This window comes from Calonectris borealis, chromosome 6, assembly GCF_964195595.1.
Source record: "Calonectris borealis chromosome 6, bCalBor7.hap1.2, whole genome shotgun sequence".
Taxonomy (NCBI): Eukaryota; Metazoa; Chordata; class Aves; order Procellariiformes; family Procellariidae; genus Calonectris; species Calonectris borealis.
The window spans coordinates 41,227,084-41,240,249 of record NC_134317.1 but is presented as its reverse complement, the minus strand read 5'-3'; the positions used below and the strand labels follow the sequence as shown (position 1 = coordinate 41,240,249).

The 13,166-nt window shown below is 39.9% G+C and overlaps 1 protein-coding gene across 16 annotated transcripts in view; it reads right to left on the bottom strand.

Moving 5' to 3' along the window:
- UBE2F (ubiquitin conjugating enzyme E2 F (putative)) overlaps window positions 1-13,166 on the bottom strand; it is an 83,375-nt gene that overhangs the window by 50,010 nt on the left and 20,199 nt on the right. For 13 of the 16 annotated variants that reach the window (XM_075153747.1, XM_075153753.1, XM_075153746.1 and 10 more), the window contains 2 exons: window positions 10,059-10,126; window positions 3,633-3,703 (listed from right to left, as the gene is read on the bottom strand). In XM_075153747.1, the coding sequence (XP_075009848.1) occupies window positions 3,633-3,703; window positions 10,059-10,126 (139 nt within the window). The remainder of the gene's footprint in view (window positions 1-3,632; window positions 3,704-10,058; window positions 10,127-13,166) is intronic. The other 3 variants (XM_075153757.1, XM_075153762.1, XM_075153758.1) reach the window with 2 other exon arrangements.

The following is a 13,166-nucleotide window of genomic DNA, read 5'->3' as shown; positions in this document are numbered from 1 at the left end:
ACATTCAGAAGCTTCCCTTGTGATGCTTGAGAATGAATTTGCAAAAGTAAAGAGAGGGTAAATCAACTGTACAATTTCTGCAAAATTTCAGATTACTAAAGCTGGCGAGTGAGTGCATGCCTCAGCGAAGAAGCAGCAGGGCTGACAGAAGGGGGAGTGCTGTGGCACAAGCAGGAGTTTGTCAGGCGGGGAACTTCACCAGGAATGGAGAAGGACAGTAAAACACTATTTCCACTTGCTTTGTCTTCAGCTGTAGTAGGATCTGAGAAAAGCCAAGTGAGTCCTCAGTCACGTGGGGACTGGAACTGATTACCGCACCTTAACATCTGGTGTTTGTAATCTAAGGAGACCTCTGAGAACATGATTTCAAATCCTTATATCCGAGTTCCTATGGGAAGACTGCAATATCACTATTTTTGAAGCTGTAGGAACCAAAACAGCCACTGATGTGACTAGCCAGCTGCTTAGCTTTCATTTCGACAAATATCTTCTCATTCTGTAATTCCTGCACAGAGAAAAGCTTTGAGGAATTTTTTTCTTTTTAAATACACAGCATCCTAAAGAGATCTTGCAAAAACATTTACTGAACTGGGAACTGCATGGCTCTAGCAAGCTTAAAACTTTCTGAAACTCCAGCTGACATGATTTACAGCCTAAGTGACTTAACAACTCCTGTAATGGGGAGATCAGTCTAGGAAAAAAATCTGCTTTACGTAAAGATCTCAGATGAAACATTTATCAGCATAAAATGTTAGTTCCACAAAACTTTTGCCTTCCTTTTGCCAAGAGAAAGTATCATTCAAGGTAAGTTGGAATTAAAAAGCTGTAAATCCACTTCAGAAACCTTCTGTTGGCAGGGACACATTATAGAGGTTTTCCTCTTGCTCACCTCCTGCTGCCCACCTCCCTGCTCAACCCAGCACCACCAGTGCAACCATTCTGGAGGCTGTGCTATAGACTGGATGAGTGGAGCAACTGGTGTAGAAAGTCTTTCTAAAGAGCTTTTTGTTTCCACATTGGCACAGCTGAGGAGACTGGGAACAGCACTAAGGAACAGAAACAAGTAATCAACTTAATCAACTTTTATAACTGGAGAAATTGCAACACTGAGTTATACTAGATGATACAATTAATCAGTCTTCAAACACTTCTCCATTCAGCACCCTTTAATATTACATCATGAAGCAACCAAACCTTAACAAACAACACCTACTGCCGAAAAAACCACATCCAACAACACTGACCACCTCACGACATAGCAGAAAAGCAGTGAAATTTCTGCGTGATTAAACTACTCTAAAAGCTTACGTGGTCAAGGAGGAAAAAACACCTCAGGCAGAGATCACATCAATAGGGGGCAGCCGGGGGGAAAGTCACGCATTGCATATTATCAAGAAAGTAATCAACTGGTGTATGTAGCAAGTAAGCACATCCTTTCTAGGTATCTTGATGTTTTATAACCACATGTGCAGCGGAGGCAATATCCACAAGTATGGTCCAAACCTAACTGATATGGTCCAGTATTAATATGGTCCAGAGTAACTGCAATCCATAAAGTACAGAGAGACAACACTTCTCCCCAAAACTGTTACACTTGACCACAAGTTTAATCATTTGGTACATTTTAATTCAGGGATGATTATCAAACCAACACATACCATAGCGTAAGGTATGTAAAAGACAGTTGGGAAAAATACTGATAAGGAATTTTTTTCTGCTTTTAAAAATAACTGAAGCTATTTTAATGTAAAGACTCTTGTATAAGTTGATTGCAGGTACTATATATAGAGTGCATTCTCCTATATACAGTGTATATATATTGCAGGTACTATACAGAGAGTGTATTCTCTCTAACAGGCATAAAGCAATCTAAGTCATTTTAGTTTTTCCATCTAAATGGTAAGACATTTCAAAGGTTTGACATGTTAAAGTATCTGACAATCAAATAAAGCTGATGTTTCAGTGCAGATGCTGAAAAAATGACTTCACTTCATTAAGTAGAATTACGATGTTCCAACACTGTTCACCTTTCATAATTAAAACATTTAAAGACAAGAAGCAGTGAAATATCCTCAAGAATGTGAGAAGGCTTTATTTAACCTCAGAAGATGTAGCACTGTAGTCAGAGCTTAAATTTTTCACTCGTTTGGTGTCTAGTATTTCTTGTTACCTGGTTCCAAACAGCTCACTTATTCATTTCTTTACTTAGACTATTTGACTCAAAGTGTCTAAGTTTTCTCCAGTGACTAAGCCACAAGAACCCTGGTGGAATTTAAACTGTAAAAACATTATCCTGGAATCAGTCTTCCCTACTGTCAAGCGACAAGTTCAGCTGTGTAAAATGCAACAGTCCTAGAAGCACTGAGAAACACCACAAGTCTGGCAAGTTTTCTAAAAGTAGCGACACGTATTTTGCCAAAACAACCTTCCTGTATCACCAGCATACAGCTCCAAATAACTGTGGACAACCAGATTTTTAGGTAATCTCAGAAGATTTAGCACGTTTTCCACCACTTGTAAATCCTCCAATCCCGAAGTGAGGTAAAGTCTACAGACGCTAGCCCTTGCTGCCTGTCTGGCACCATCGAGCACCAGGAACGTACTACAGCCTCCCGAGGATGGTTTCTGTCAGCCTTAGATGATATGAGCTTCTCAGAAGCATGGAGCAGACCACTGTGGCTAAAAGCACTGATATCAGCTCTTTAGCTGTTATCCGCTGATGAGCCTGACCTGCCCAGCTTAGCCTGGGAAAACTTCATTTTCACCAGGACCTTGAACACAGCATTAAAATGATTTTTGAATCTAGAGAAAAAATTTAGCTTTTTTTTTTTTAAGTGCCAAGTTTTGGATTTGCAGAACAGCTTTCATTCTCACTTATATTCATTGCTTCTGCTTCATCTCTTTTTCTTTTATGCCCCATTAACTTGAAAAATGACACTCATGCTTCTCACTTCTGTTTATGTTTGGTTTCTGGCCAATTTCACCATCAGGTACTCATGATGAAACACTGAAATTACAAAGTTTCAGAAACTGATTTTGAAGAGGAAACATTTACTATCAAGCAAAACCACCCAGCAACAAAAGCCGCTCGCTTTGGTAAAATAAAGCTTTTGGGCTTTGTATTTTGACTTACACTCCCCCAACTCTGTTTTGTTATAACTGGCACATGTGTCTTATAGTGGACATTAAATGTCAAAATAAATAAACGGCAAATATAGAATAGTTACTGTCAAAGTTTAAGGAACACTTTTTCCTTCCTTTTTGAAATATAAATGGTTTTCAAGCACTTAACATGTTCAGGCATTAAACAAGTAAAGCCTTAAGCCCTCTCAGGGCCTGAGGACTATTCAGCTATGGAGGGAGAAAAAAAAAACAGCTAAGTTTGGTTGAGATTGGAGTTTACATTTTTACCTTAAGTAGAACAAAACTTTAAGTCTGAACCTGAAGAGCCAGGCTCTACATGGCCTCTAACACACAGCAAGAACAATACTTTCAGTAGATTTCTAAGTTCCTAAGGGTCACATGCCACTGATTTGCAGAATCTGTTGAAAAAATACTGACATGAAAACTACATACAATGTTTTATTACACAGAAAAATCTCCAAGGTAAAAAAACAGAATGCTGTTGCTACCTTAGGCAGATTTCTCCCGTCTCTGTAATGTTCGGATGCCAGATTCTTGTCGAGCATTTTACCTTTGGAGGCTGCCAGGAGAGAAAACAAGTTATGATGTCATCCTTTAAAATAAAACTATATCACTGTTACAAGTCACAGAACTGATAAAGACAAATATATTTGATATTCACAGCCTATGTTTGTATGTTAACAACCCTGATAATATAACTTACAGGAGTTACACCAGCTTTCCCTGCCCTTTAGTTTCTCTCAACTCTTAACAAAAGTTGGGCTAGTATTAGGCTTTTTCTTAGAAAAACATAACTTTAAAGAAAGCTAAGAAAATTTACTCTCTTCTCCTGTCTACTTCAGGGGAAAGAAAACATTCCATGTCATTCAGTTTCTTAACACTTAACCAGTAAGACAACAATTTAAAACAGAAAACTACTAAATGTTTTCTCCCAATGCTTATCCAAGTCAGGGGTTTGTTAAAAAACAGCAGAGGCTGCAATGATAGTAACTGCGTCAAAAGAACAGCTTCTTTTAAATGCAGACCGCCCTGTTCACAATTGAATAGGAAGTAGCAGAAGAAGCATCAAGAAGGCGCGTTACATCTGAACTTAAGACACTGGCATAAAAAGCCACCAAACTTATTTTCAGGCAAGATCACCATATTTCTGAATTCCATAGTGGGTTTTGAAATACAGATTCTTAAAATGGTCTCATTTGCTCTAGTTTTGTGAAGTAAATAAAGAGTGGGTCATAAAAATCCCAGTAGCTTAGCAACAGCACGTGTTCCACCCATGCTCTCCAAATTACAATTTGCAGCTTTCAATCAAGCAGATGATTTCTTATAGTAAACGTACTGGAATACATCAGCACAGACCAATACCTTTCGTAACTTCAATTAAATCACATATTATAGATGTGGAGCTATTTTCCTCCACTGCTTCCCATGAAGTCTTCAGTCAAGAGACAAAATAGCTCAAATAGCTGTATTTGCATAGCGCCATGATGTGTTTTGTCACATGGCTTTGTTCTCAACTTCCCAATTATCTTTTTAGTAAAATTTTTTTTAACTAAGACTCTTTGGAGAAGAGATAAGGAAATATGCATGGTACTGAGCTACCAATACCTGTCCGGCACTAAAAGAAGAAACATCTATCACCTCAACAAATCTGCAATTTATAATGTAGATGTTGACTTTTCTCCACTCTTATTTCATGTTTGTCAAATAGATCAAAGGACACTGACTGCCCCAGTGCTGAAACATGGCGTTATTAAAAATTAAGTGGCATGCAGAAAACAGCTTCCAACTTTTTACCTTCAGAACAAATATTCTACTAAGAAGTTTTCTAACAGCACAGTTTTTCATTAGCTACACCTTCACATTGTTTTGAAAGATTATGTCTAGTTCTCAAGAAAGGGAAAGCAGCAGTATTTATTCCATGCTAGTAGATCAAGATAAAAGAGTAAATGTCTACCATATGCACCTTCAAACAGGGAATGTATTGATGAGTAGGCAAAAAGTAAGCTTTATACAAACTAAATCTTTTAAAAAAAACAAACACCTCCAAATCCTCACAGTCAGAGTGAATTAACTGTGTCTCATTTTTTGTATCGTGGAAACAAAAGAATTCCTTTATCCTTCCATCAAAGTGTTTTTCATCGCTAAAAATTAGAAAAACCCACTCCTGACAGTAAGACAAAGGTTTTCTCTTTCTCTCTTCTTCTTCCTCTGTTAGACAGACAGGACAACTGCAGCACTACCATAAAATTTATCTTCAGACAGAATTCTCCTTCGAGCTTGTTCCAAGTCATCTTTGAGTCTTTCTTAGATCAACAAATCCACACAAGATTTCCTCGAGAGGATGCTTCACTTGAATACCTCCAGCCACCTCCAGGGCATACATGTGACACTTTGCATAACAAAGCTTACAAAATCCATTTATTTCATTGCTCAAACTCTTCCTTCACCTCAGGTACTGAAAGCTGCACAGGTAGATCCAGCCTCAGTTGGGGGTCACAACAGTGAATGCATTCATTTTCTTCTCCATTTCTAAGCAGCCACTTATCTTTTAGGGTCTCTTATTAGTTTTGATAATGGAAATTGTCTGACTTTCACGTCCATTCTCAGTCCACTTCAACATATCAGTGAATATGTACAGATGGTACAAGAAAGCATTGCAAGCATTTGAGAACTACGCATATACTGACTTCAGTTTTGGCAGAAGTTTTGCAGAACAAGCTTCAGATCAAGTTTGCCTCATTTCTTTGAAAAATGCAGCAAATAATCTCTCCCCTCCATTATTCTCACCCAATGAGAGATTGGATATAAAGTGCTCATCAATAAATGAACTTAATTAACAGTTTCAGATCTTGATCAATTTGGCAAGCCAATCACTAACGTGATAGGTGTACTAATACAGATATGTTTTATCTGTCCTGTAACTGTAGTTTTTCACTTCACAACCTTTTCCCTAGAGAAGGGATGGCGTTCCTAACAGAAATTTGGAATCAATATTTCTTGAAACGTTGTCTCTAGATAGTCACAAAGCATTCTTGTGAACTGCCCTGCAACTACAACTACAGGTTTTTTTCTTCATAGTTTCTACAAAACAGAATTCCCAAAAGAGGCATTAACAGCAATATGGATTCCAGAGACCAAGCTAAGCGTAGCTCTAACATATTTCTTGCCAGTCACTCTTCCCTACCAGTTCCTGACAAATTTCTTGAGATTGGCTGAAACTGCACACCAAACACAGCTAAGCACACAGTACAAAGGAAAGAGTTGAAGAAAATGAAACCACACTGCCCTGTGCTTTTGATGGACTGGATGACCCAGCTCAACAAGTGGAAGCGGCATTGCCTTACAGTAGGAGTGGGCCCTGACACAAGAACTGCCCAAGGGTTCAGGTCCCCTGGCTTCCTTGCACCACCTCAAAATTTCCAGACGGAGGCGTGACGGAGCATGAGCCCAATTCCCATTTCATCGGTTCCAACCCAAGACTTGTATAAAGTAGGGTCACCAAAGAGGTAGATGGAAGCCCTGTAATTGTGACATCTGATCCTTCAGGAACCAAATCCCTTTCAATTATTTGCTGTTTCCACAACTAACATATTGGCCTGAAAAAGGACCAAGATAAGCAGAGCTCTCCTGTTAAATTCCTGGCTTTTGGCCACGCCTAAGGCACCTCATGTCATAAAAACCTTGCTAAACTGGAGAGTCCCTAGGCCTGTCTACTCCGACAACACAATACCATGGGAGCTGCAAGCAAGGCCTGGCTTGCAGTGGCAGACAGTTTAGTTTTACATGAACATTAAACCAGATCTGTACTATTAATCAGGTTCCACTCCTTAAAGCACCAGGTCCCTAGTCTTGTAGCACCCATTATTTCATCAGCTGCACCTCAAGGGCATGTTTGTGTTGGGAGTAAAAATACCGGACAAGACTAGCAAGTCATTATAGCCCTGCCCCAGAGCCTGAATCCATTTTCTAACTAATCTTTTTAGCCTACAAAAAAAAGAACATCTGTTTTTAAACATATATATGCATTTTCATTAATAACCTGACCATAACCCAACAATCAACCCACTGTATTTTTCTCTAAATTGCACAAAGGCAAACTTTTTACTTTTGTGTTGAATGAGAGGTACTCAGAATTTAAAAATATCTAATTAACATTTGCTGTAGATTTTCTGCCAGTGCTGAGCAGGGAACTGTAACAAACCAGAAGATTTTTTTAATTACAGCAATCGAGAATCAGAAAATCCCAGATCAAAATTAACATTCAGCTCTCCCGTTAACACATAGGAAACACTTTCCTGCAGCAGTGTTGTTTAGGTGAACACCTTAAACACAAAAAGTTAAGAAATTAAAATGAGTATATTGTGTATGTTCCCCTGTGCCCAGCATTGCCACAGTGGTTAAACTGCTATTACTGAAGATGACTAAAAACTTAGCAGAGAACATGACAGGGTTTCCCCCTTTATACTGAAGGCCATGTTTCTCAGGTATGCAATGGCACAACTTATTCAAGTTAGAACAAGGATGTAGTCAACCTTAAACGACCACCTTTGCCTTTATAGTGCATAATTTACACAAACTAGTAAAAGTGGCCTGTATTACAGTATGAAATTCTTTGGTGAGGTTAAGGGGAACTTAAAAAAACCACACAACCAAAACCATACAACTGCAAACACTATTAGTACATGGAGGTGCTTTAGATAGAAGTCTATCAATAAAGACAGCCAGGACCCTAAACACTTAAAAAAAAATAGCTCGAGCAGATAATCCTTGACCAATATTACTATGAAAGGAGAGCACAACTATCAAAAAAAGGAGGAGGAAAATTGGAAGTTCTTTTAGAAGTGCTATGGTCCTCTACAAGCGTGAACATTTTAGAAGATACTGTGCATGTCCCATGCATTCATAGATTATAAATAACGGAATATTAGGAAACTTGGGAAGGCATCTTCTGGAATGCAAACCCAACTCCTCTGCTTTCAGAAACATAACTTTCTACTCTACTAGTAGTGCTAATGCACCATTCTCCAAGCTCAGTTAGGGAATTCAAGCTATTACATTCCAGACCACTGCACCTCCTTCGTACGTGTATATAAACAATGCTGTGACTGCAACTACTACCTATATATGATGCTGCATTTAGGCTTGGTGCATCTGAACACAAAAGCCAAAGGTTTTCCCAGACACATTTCTCTAGTATCCTCCCCTACACATTCTTCAGCCTCCCTGAAAGAAGAGTTCTGAACTATCAACACCAAAAGTAAGAAAACAGAAAGCAGAAGGATGGGGGAAAAAAAGTTATAAAAGCAAGCAAAATTATCAAAACCATTCAAACTAAAAAAAAAAGTGCTTCCTTCTTCCTGCTATTTATATATCTAAATGCAAACATTGCAACTCGAATGCTCAAACGATTCTAGCTTCCTTACATATCAAACTATCAGAACACAGAATGGCAGGTGTTAATTCCTGAGAACCAGACATGTGCCCCAACCGTTTTTCATTTTTGGAGTTAATATTGTTCTTTTGACAGCTAAACTCTGAAAACAATGTTTGAAGTTATTTTTATTGTAATTGCATCTCGCCTCCCTTGCAAGGATCTGCAATTTCAGTGAAGTACAATACCACCGACATTTCTCATGCTTGAAAAGGCCAAGTTGTCTGCAGCTTTCTATTTATCTACAATAAGATACCGCGATCATTTGTGGAAAAGCCGTTTCTTAATTTCTGGAAAGCATTTGCTTAATAACCGTTGAAACTGTTATTTTTTTAATGATACTTAACTAAACAGCCTGGGAGACAACCAGTAGAACTGGCGGAGCGTGCTAAAGCAGGCCACTTGTCACCATACCTGTGCTTTCCACGTCCTCCACTGCATGCTCTCAAAAGAGATTGAGCACCTAAGTCCAATATCAGAACTACAAGCACCAGTTTGAAGGCCCCAGAGAAACAAAAAGAAAAAAAAAACTTGTCCTTTCTGTTGACTTATTTCATGATATATCATTTTTTGCAAGAATAATCATTAAATGCAGATCTCAAGAATAATTAACAGGAGAGAACAGATGAGAGTGGCACCACAGCCAGAAGGGAGACTCTCAGGTCTGAATCATCTCCACTTCTGAGCAGCCTCTGCCAGACAGTTGCAAATACTTATTTTTTCTTTAAGGAGTAATATTATTGAGGCAATAAAAGCCTTAAGGCTGTTTGTTTACAAACACTGAGTTACAAAAGAATAGCCAGAGAAATGATTATTCCCACTCCCTGAGACTCATGACACTGCATCTGGAATATTGTGTCCCATTTGAACAGTTCCCATACTGAACTCCCCAGTACCAGATACATTGACAAACTGGAGTGAGCCCAGCAGCCACCAAGACGGTGATGAGACCAGAGCACATGCAGTACAAGGAGAGTTGAGGGACCTGGATTTGTTCAGCCTGGAGAACAGAAGGCTGAAGGTGGGGACCCTATTGCTGTCTACAGGGTAGCAATAGGAGGGTATAGAGGAGATGGAGTCAGGCTCTTCTTAGATGTGCACAGTGATAAAGCAAGAGGCAACAGACAAGCCGCAAAAAGGGAAATTCTGACCTGACACAGGAAAAAAATTCACAACAAAGGTAATTAAACACTGGAACAGAAGCCCAGAGAGGCAGTGGAATCTCCAATATAAGAGATTTTGAAATGCCAACTGTCCCAGGCCTCGAGCAACCAAATCACACTTTAACGCTACCCCAACTTTCAGCAGGAGTTCAGATGACATCCAAAAATTCCAGGTAACCAAGGTTTTTCTACAATCTCGTGATACTTTTACAACAGACAGAAGATCCTTTCTTAGTCTCAATGCCAAGTTCCCTCTGAAGCCCTTTCACCTGGAAAGGAAATCTAAAGTGACAACTGCTACCTTAATGACAAATACTCACCACCATATTGTAGGCATCAGGAACTTCAATTTCAAACTGAAACTTTCCACCTTGGTAATAGCCCTCATCTAACAAAGAAAAAACAACAAAAATAGTTAACTAAGAGAAAATAACATATGCCATACAATACAAAAATATCTGTCGTTACAAAGATAAAATAAGCGCATGGAGTTATCATCAAATACTTAACCTAGTTTCACCATAACACTAGCTGCGTACTACTAGTCCAAAGAGAGTGTGAACGTGGTGTCTTCCTCCATGCCGAAAAACTTTACAGCAGAAATTTATTTAAGCCAGAAGAGTCAACAGTCCCAGAGTGACCCTTCCTGATCAGAGTACCAGACAATACCAAGCCAGAGGAACCTTTGTTTGAACTTTTCATGTCTGTATGAACAAAATTCTGCCACACATCGGCTATATAGCGTGCAGTACCACAACACCGACCCTTGGAATGAGCTGGATACATACTTCACCTGCTAATGCATGCTAAATCCTGCTCCAGGATTTAGCACATCTTCCCAGACTTGTGCTAGCAATCATGTATCGTGAGCAGCATGAATAATGGTGTGCAAGAGCATGCTTCAGAGTGTACTACAATAAAAGATCAAATAAGCTCTTTTATTGTAATTATCTTAGGATGATATATCAGTTAGGAAAATCTGTCGACCTCAGACTCAATACTGAATTATTAAAATGGCTAAATTTTAAAATATGAAATCTGAAAATATCTAGTTGCATTTAACCAGAGATAATATAACAGGATAATAGTCAGCCTGCAACTCTTGAAATAGCTGTGCTTGGAAGCTGAAACGCTTGCAAGTGATCCGAAGTGGGTCTGTCTGGCATTACCATTATTGAGTTTTTTCATTAAGAAAGGGAAACAGACAGATAACCCAGCCCACACTGGGCTTTTGGGACACCTGAGGAATGCTCAGGTTCAAACTATGTTGAGTACTCTGGCTCTCTGTATCACATGGTACACCCATGGTGAAGGCCTGAAGGTCAGGAAGGCTAGTTGTCACTGTCTGACAGTATTTTTTTATATTTTTTAAACCAACATTGCAAAGGAAAGTTCTGTGAAGGAACCCATAGTTTGCAGAAAGATTAAGAAGAGTTTTCTTATTATCTAGCTTGTTCCAAACCACAAAAAACTAGCTCCTCTACTATAGGTCATCAAAATCCTCTTTCATGATGCTGTCTTCTGGACCTGCTGCCTTCCCAGTCCCTACACAGATCTAGCACAACCTTCTATTTTCTCCTACCAACCAATGCACCGCATTCACTTCCTCAGGTTTCGCTCCATGTTACAATCTCACTACGGTCAGCACAAGCCTGTAGCTTCCACACTAACTGCCACAATCACAAGAGAGCAGTCAGCTCCTACCCTCCTCCTCTTTGCAATCTGTTATCAGCTGACTTACTGAAAAGGAGAGGGCATCACCCTGTTAAATAACACAAACCCTCAGTTGTAGAGGGAAGTGAGCCAGTAAAAGCTGATGCTGCCAAAGATGAGACTCCACTGCACCCTATGCCCAGCATGCCGCTCCAAAAGACCTGTGCCCGCAGAACAGCAAAAGAGTTGCTGGGAAGTACATCATGGTCCACCTTCTCCTAGGAGCCTGTGTAGACCACTGACAGCTTCAGCACGTGAACAGCATCCGAAATTTTGGACTGCAACAGCAGCCTAGGCACAGAGTATGAAAACAGAACATGGCTGGTCTTCCCCACCCCACACGGTAATGTTTACAGCTGCCTCCACACTGAACTGTGCAGCGCAAAGCTGCAAGCCTTAGCCATTGCAAATCTCACTTTAATAACCTGTCCAGAACATACACTTTTCAAACACATTCTCCATTTCCACTCCAATTCAATTTTGAAGTGTTTGATTTATTAAGCAGTCTTCTCAGGCATGCTACGCTTTACCAGAAAGTAAATGCACATGCACTGATTTTTATGGGAAAAAAGCAAGATAAAAGCATTTATCTTTTGTTTTCAAATACTGATCTTTATCTCAGTGTAAAGCAAGCCATTTCTTAAGAATGAGATGTAGAAGGTGAGTTATACCAATATCCTTTTGATGAAACTGCTCCCTGTCAAATGTGCAAAACACTCCAAGCAAGACACTGACTGTTCCAGGAAGGAATGATTAGGAAAATGGGCCAATATCCCCCTGGGAGTTCAAACAGCTCAAGCACCACCGAATTACCCTACAGGACACAGCTAACTGCACTTTATCCACCATCTAGCACGTTATAATAGCTTTTTAACCAAGTCTCATGAATCCTCATAATTTCCATGTATGATACTGTCCCTTGTAAAAGAAAGAATCAGACACACAGGTCTTCCAGTGATCGTACTAAACCAAACAAGCAACACCATGCAGGAATTCAGTGTTTTGTTACAGTGCAAGCCATGTACCTCAAAGCCTTCCACGGGCCTCCCCACAGCCCTCTGGCTTATAAGCCCTTATGAAGCTATCATTGCCCGATATAAGCAATCACACAAAATGCCCACGCATGTTTGCACAGGAAGAAGCCTGCTGCCAGCACAGCAAGGTAAAGGAAAAACACCAACACTGTTAAGGTTGCTTAGGAAGTCCAGCAGCAGAAGTTCTCTTCCTTGGCTTAAATTCAATAGTTTCTTGATTTTGTGGACTTGGAGTGAAGTGCACAGCAGCTCTTCATATTCCACCCCTGCTAATGTCAAATAGATGCCTGTTGATGGATGTATCTACATGTGCCTTATGTCAAAGAAAATCCTCAGATTTAATGAATCCTCAGTGTAATACAATTGTCCAAAAGAAACATTCAAGAACAGCTCCAAGGGAAGAGAGCTTGCCAAAAGACAGTCAGATTCCTGCCAGTTAAGCAGCAGGAGAAAAGCCACGCTCCACATCTCTCTGCACACTGAAAACACCAGGCCCACAGCCTCTGCAGCGTGCAGGAACATTATGACAGGCCCTCAACTCCAAGCACAGACAGCAAGATCGCTCTGACATTGCTCAAGAGATGCATGCGGCAGGCGTGGAAAGGTTGAACAGTTCACTTTGTCTGCTCTTCCTCGGCACGCAGACCTAGCTCAGAATAGCTCCACTTCCACCCAGCCATG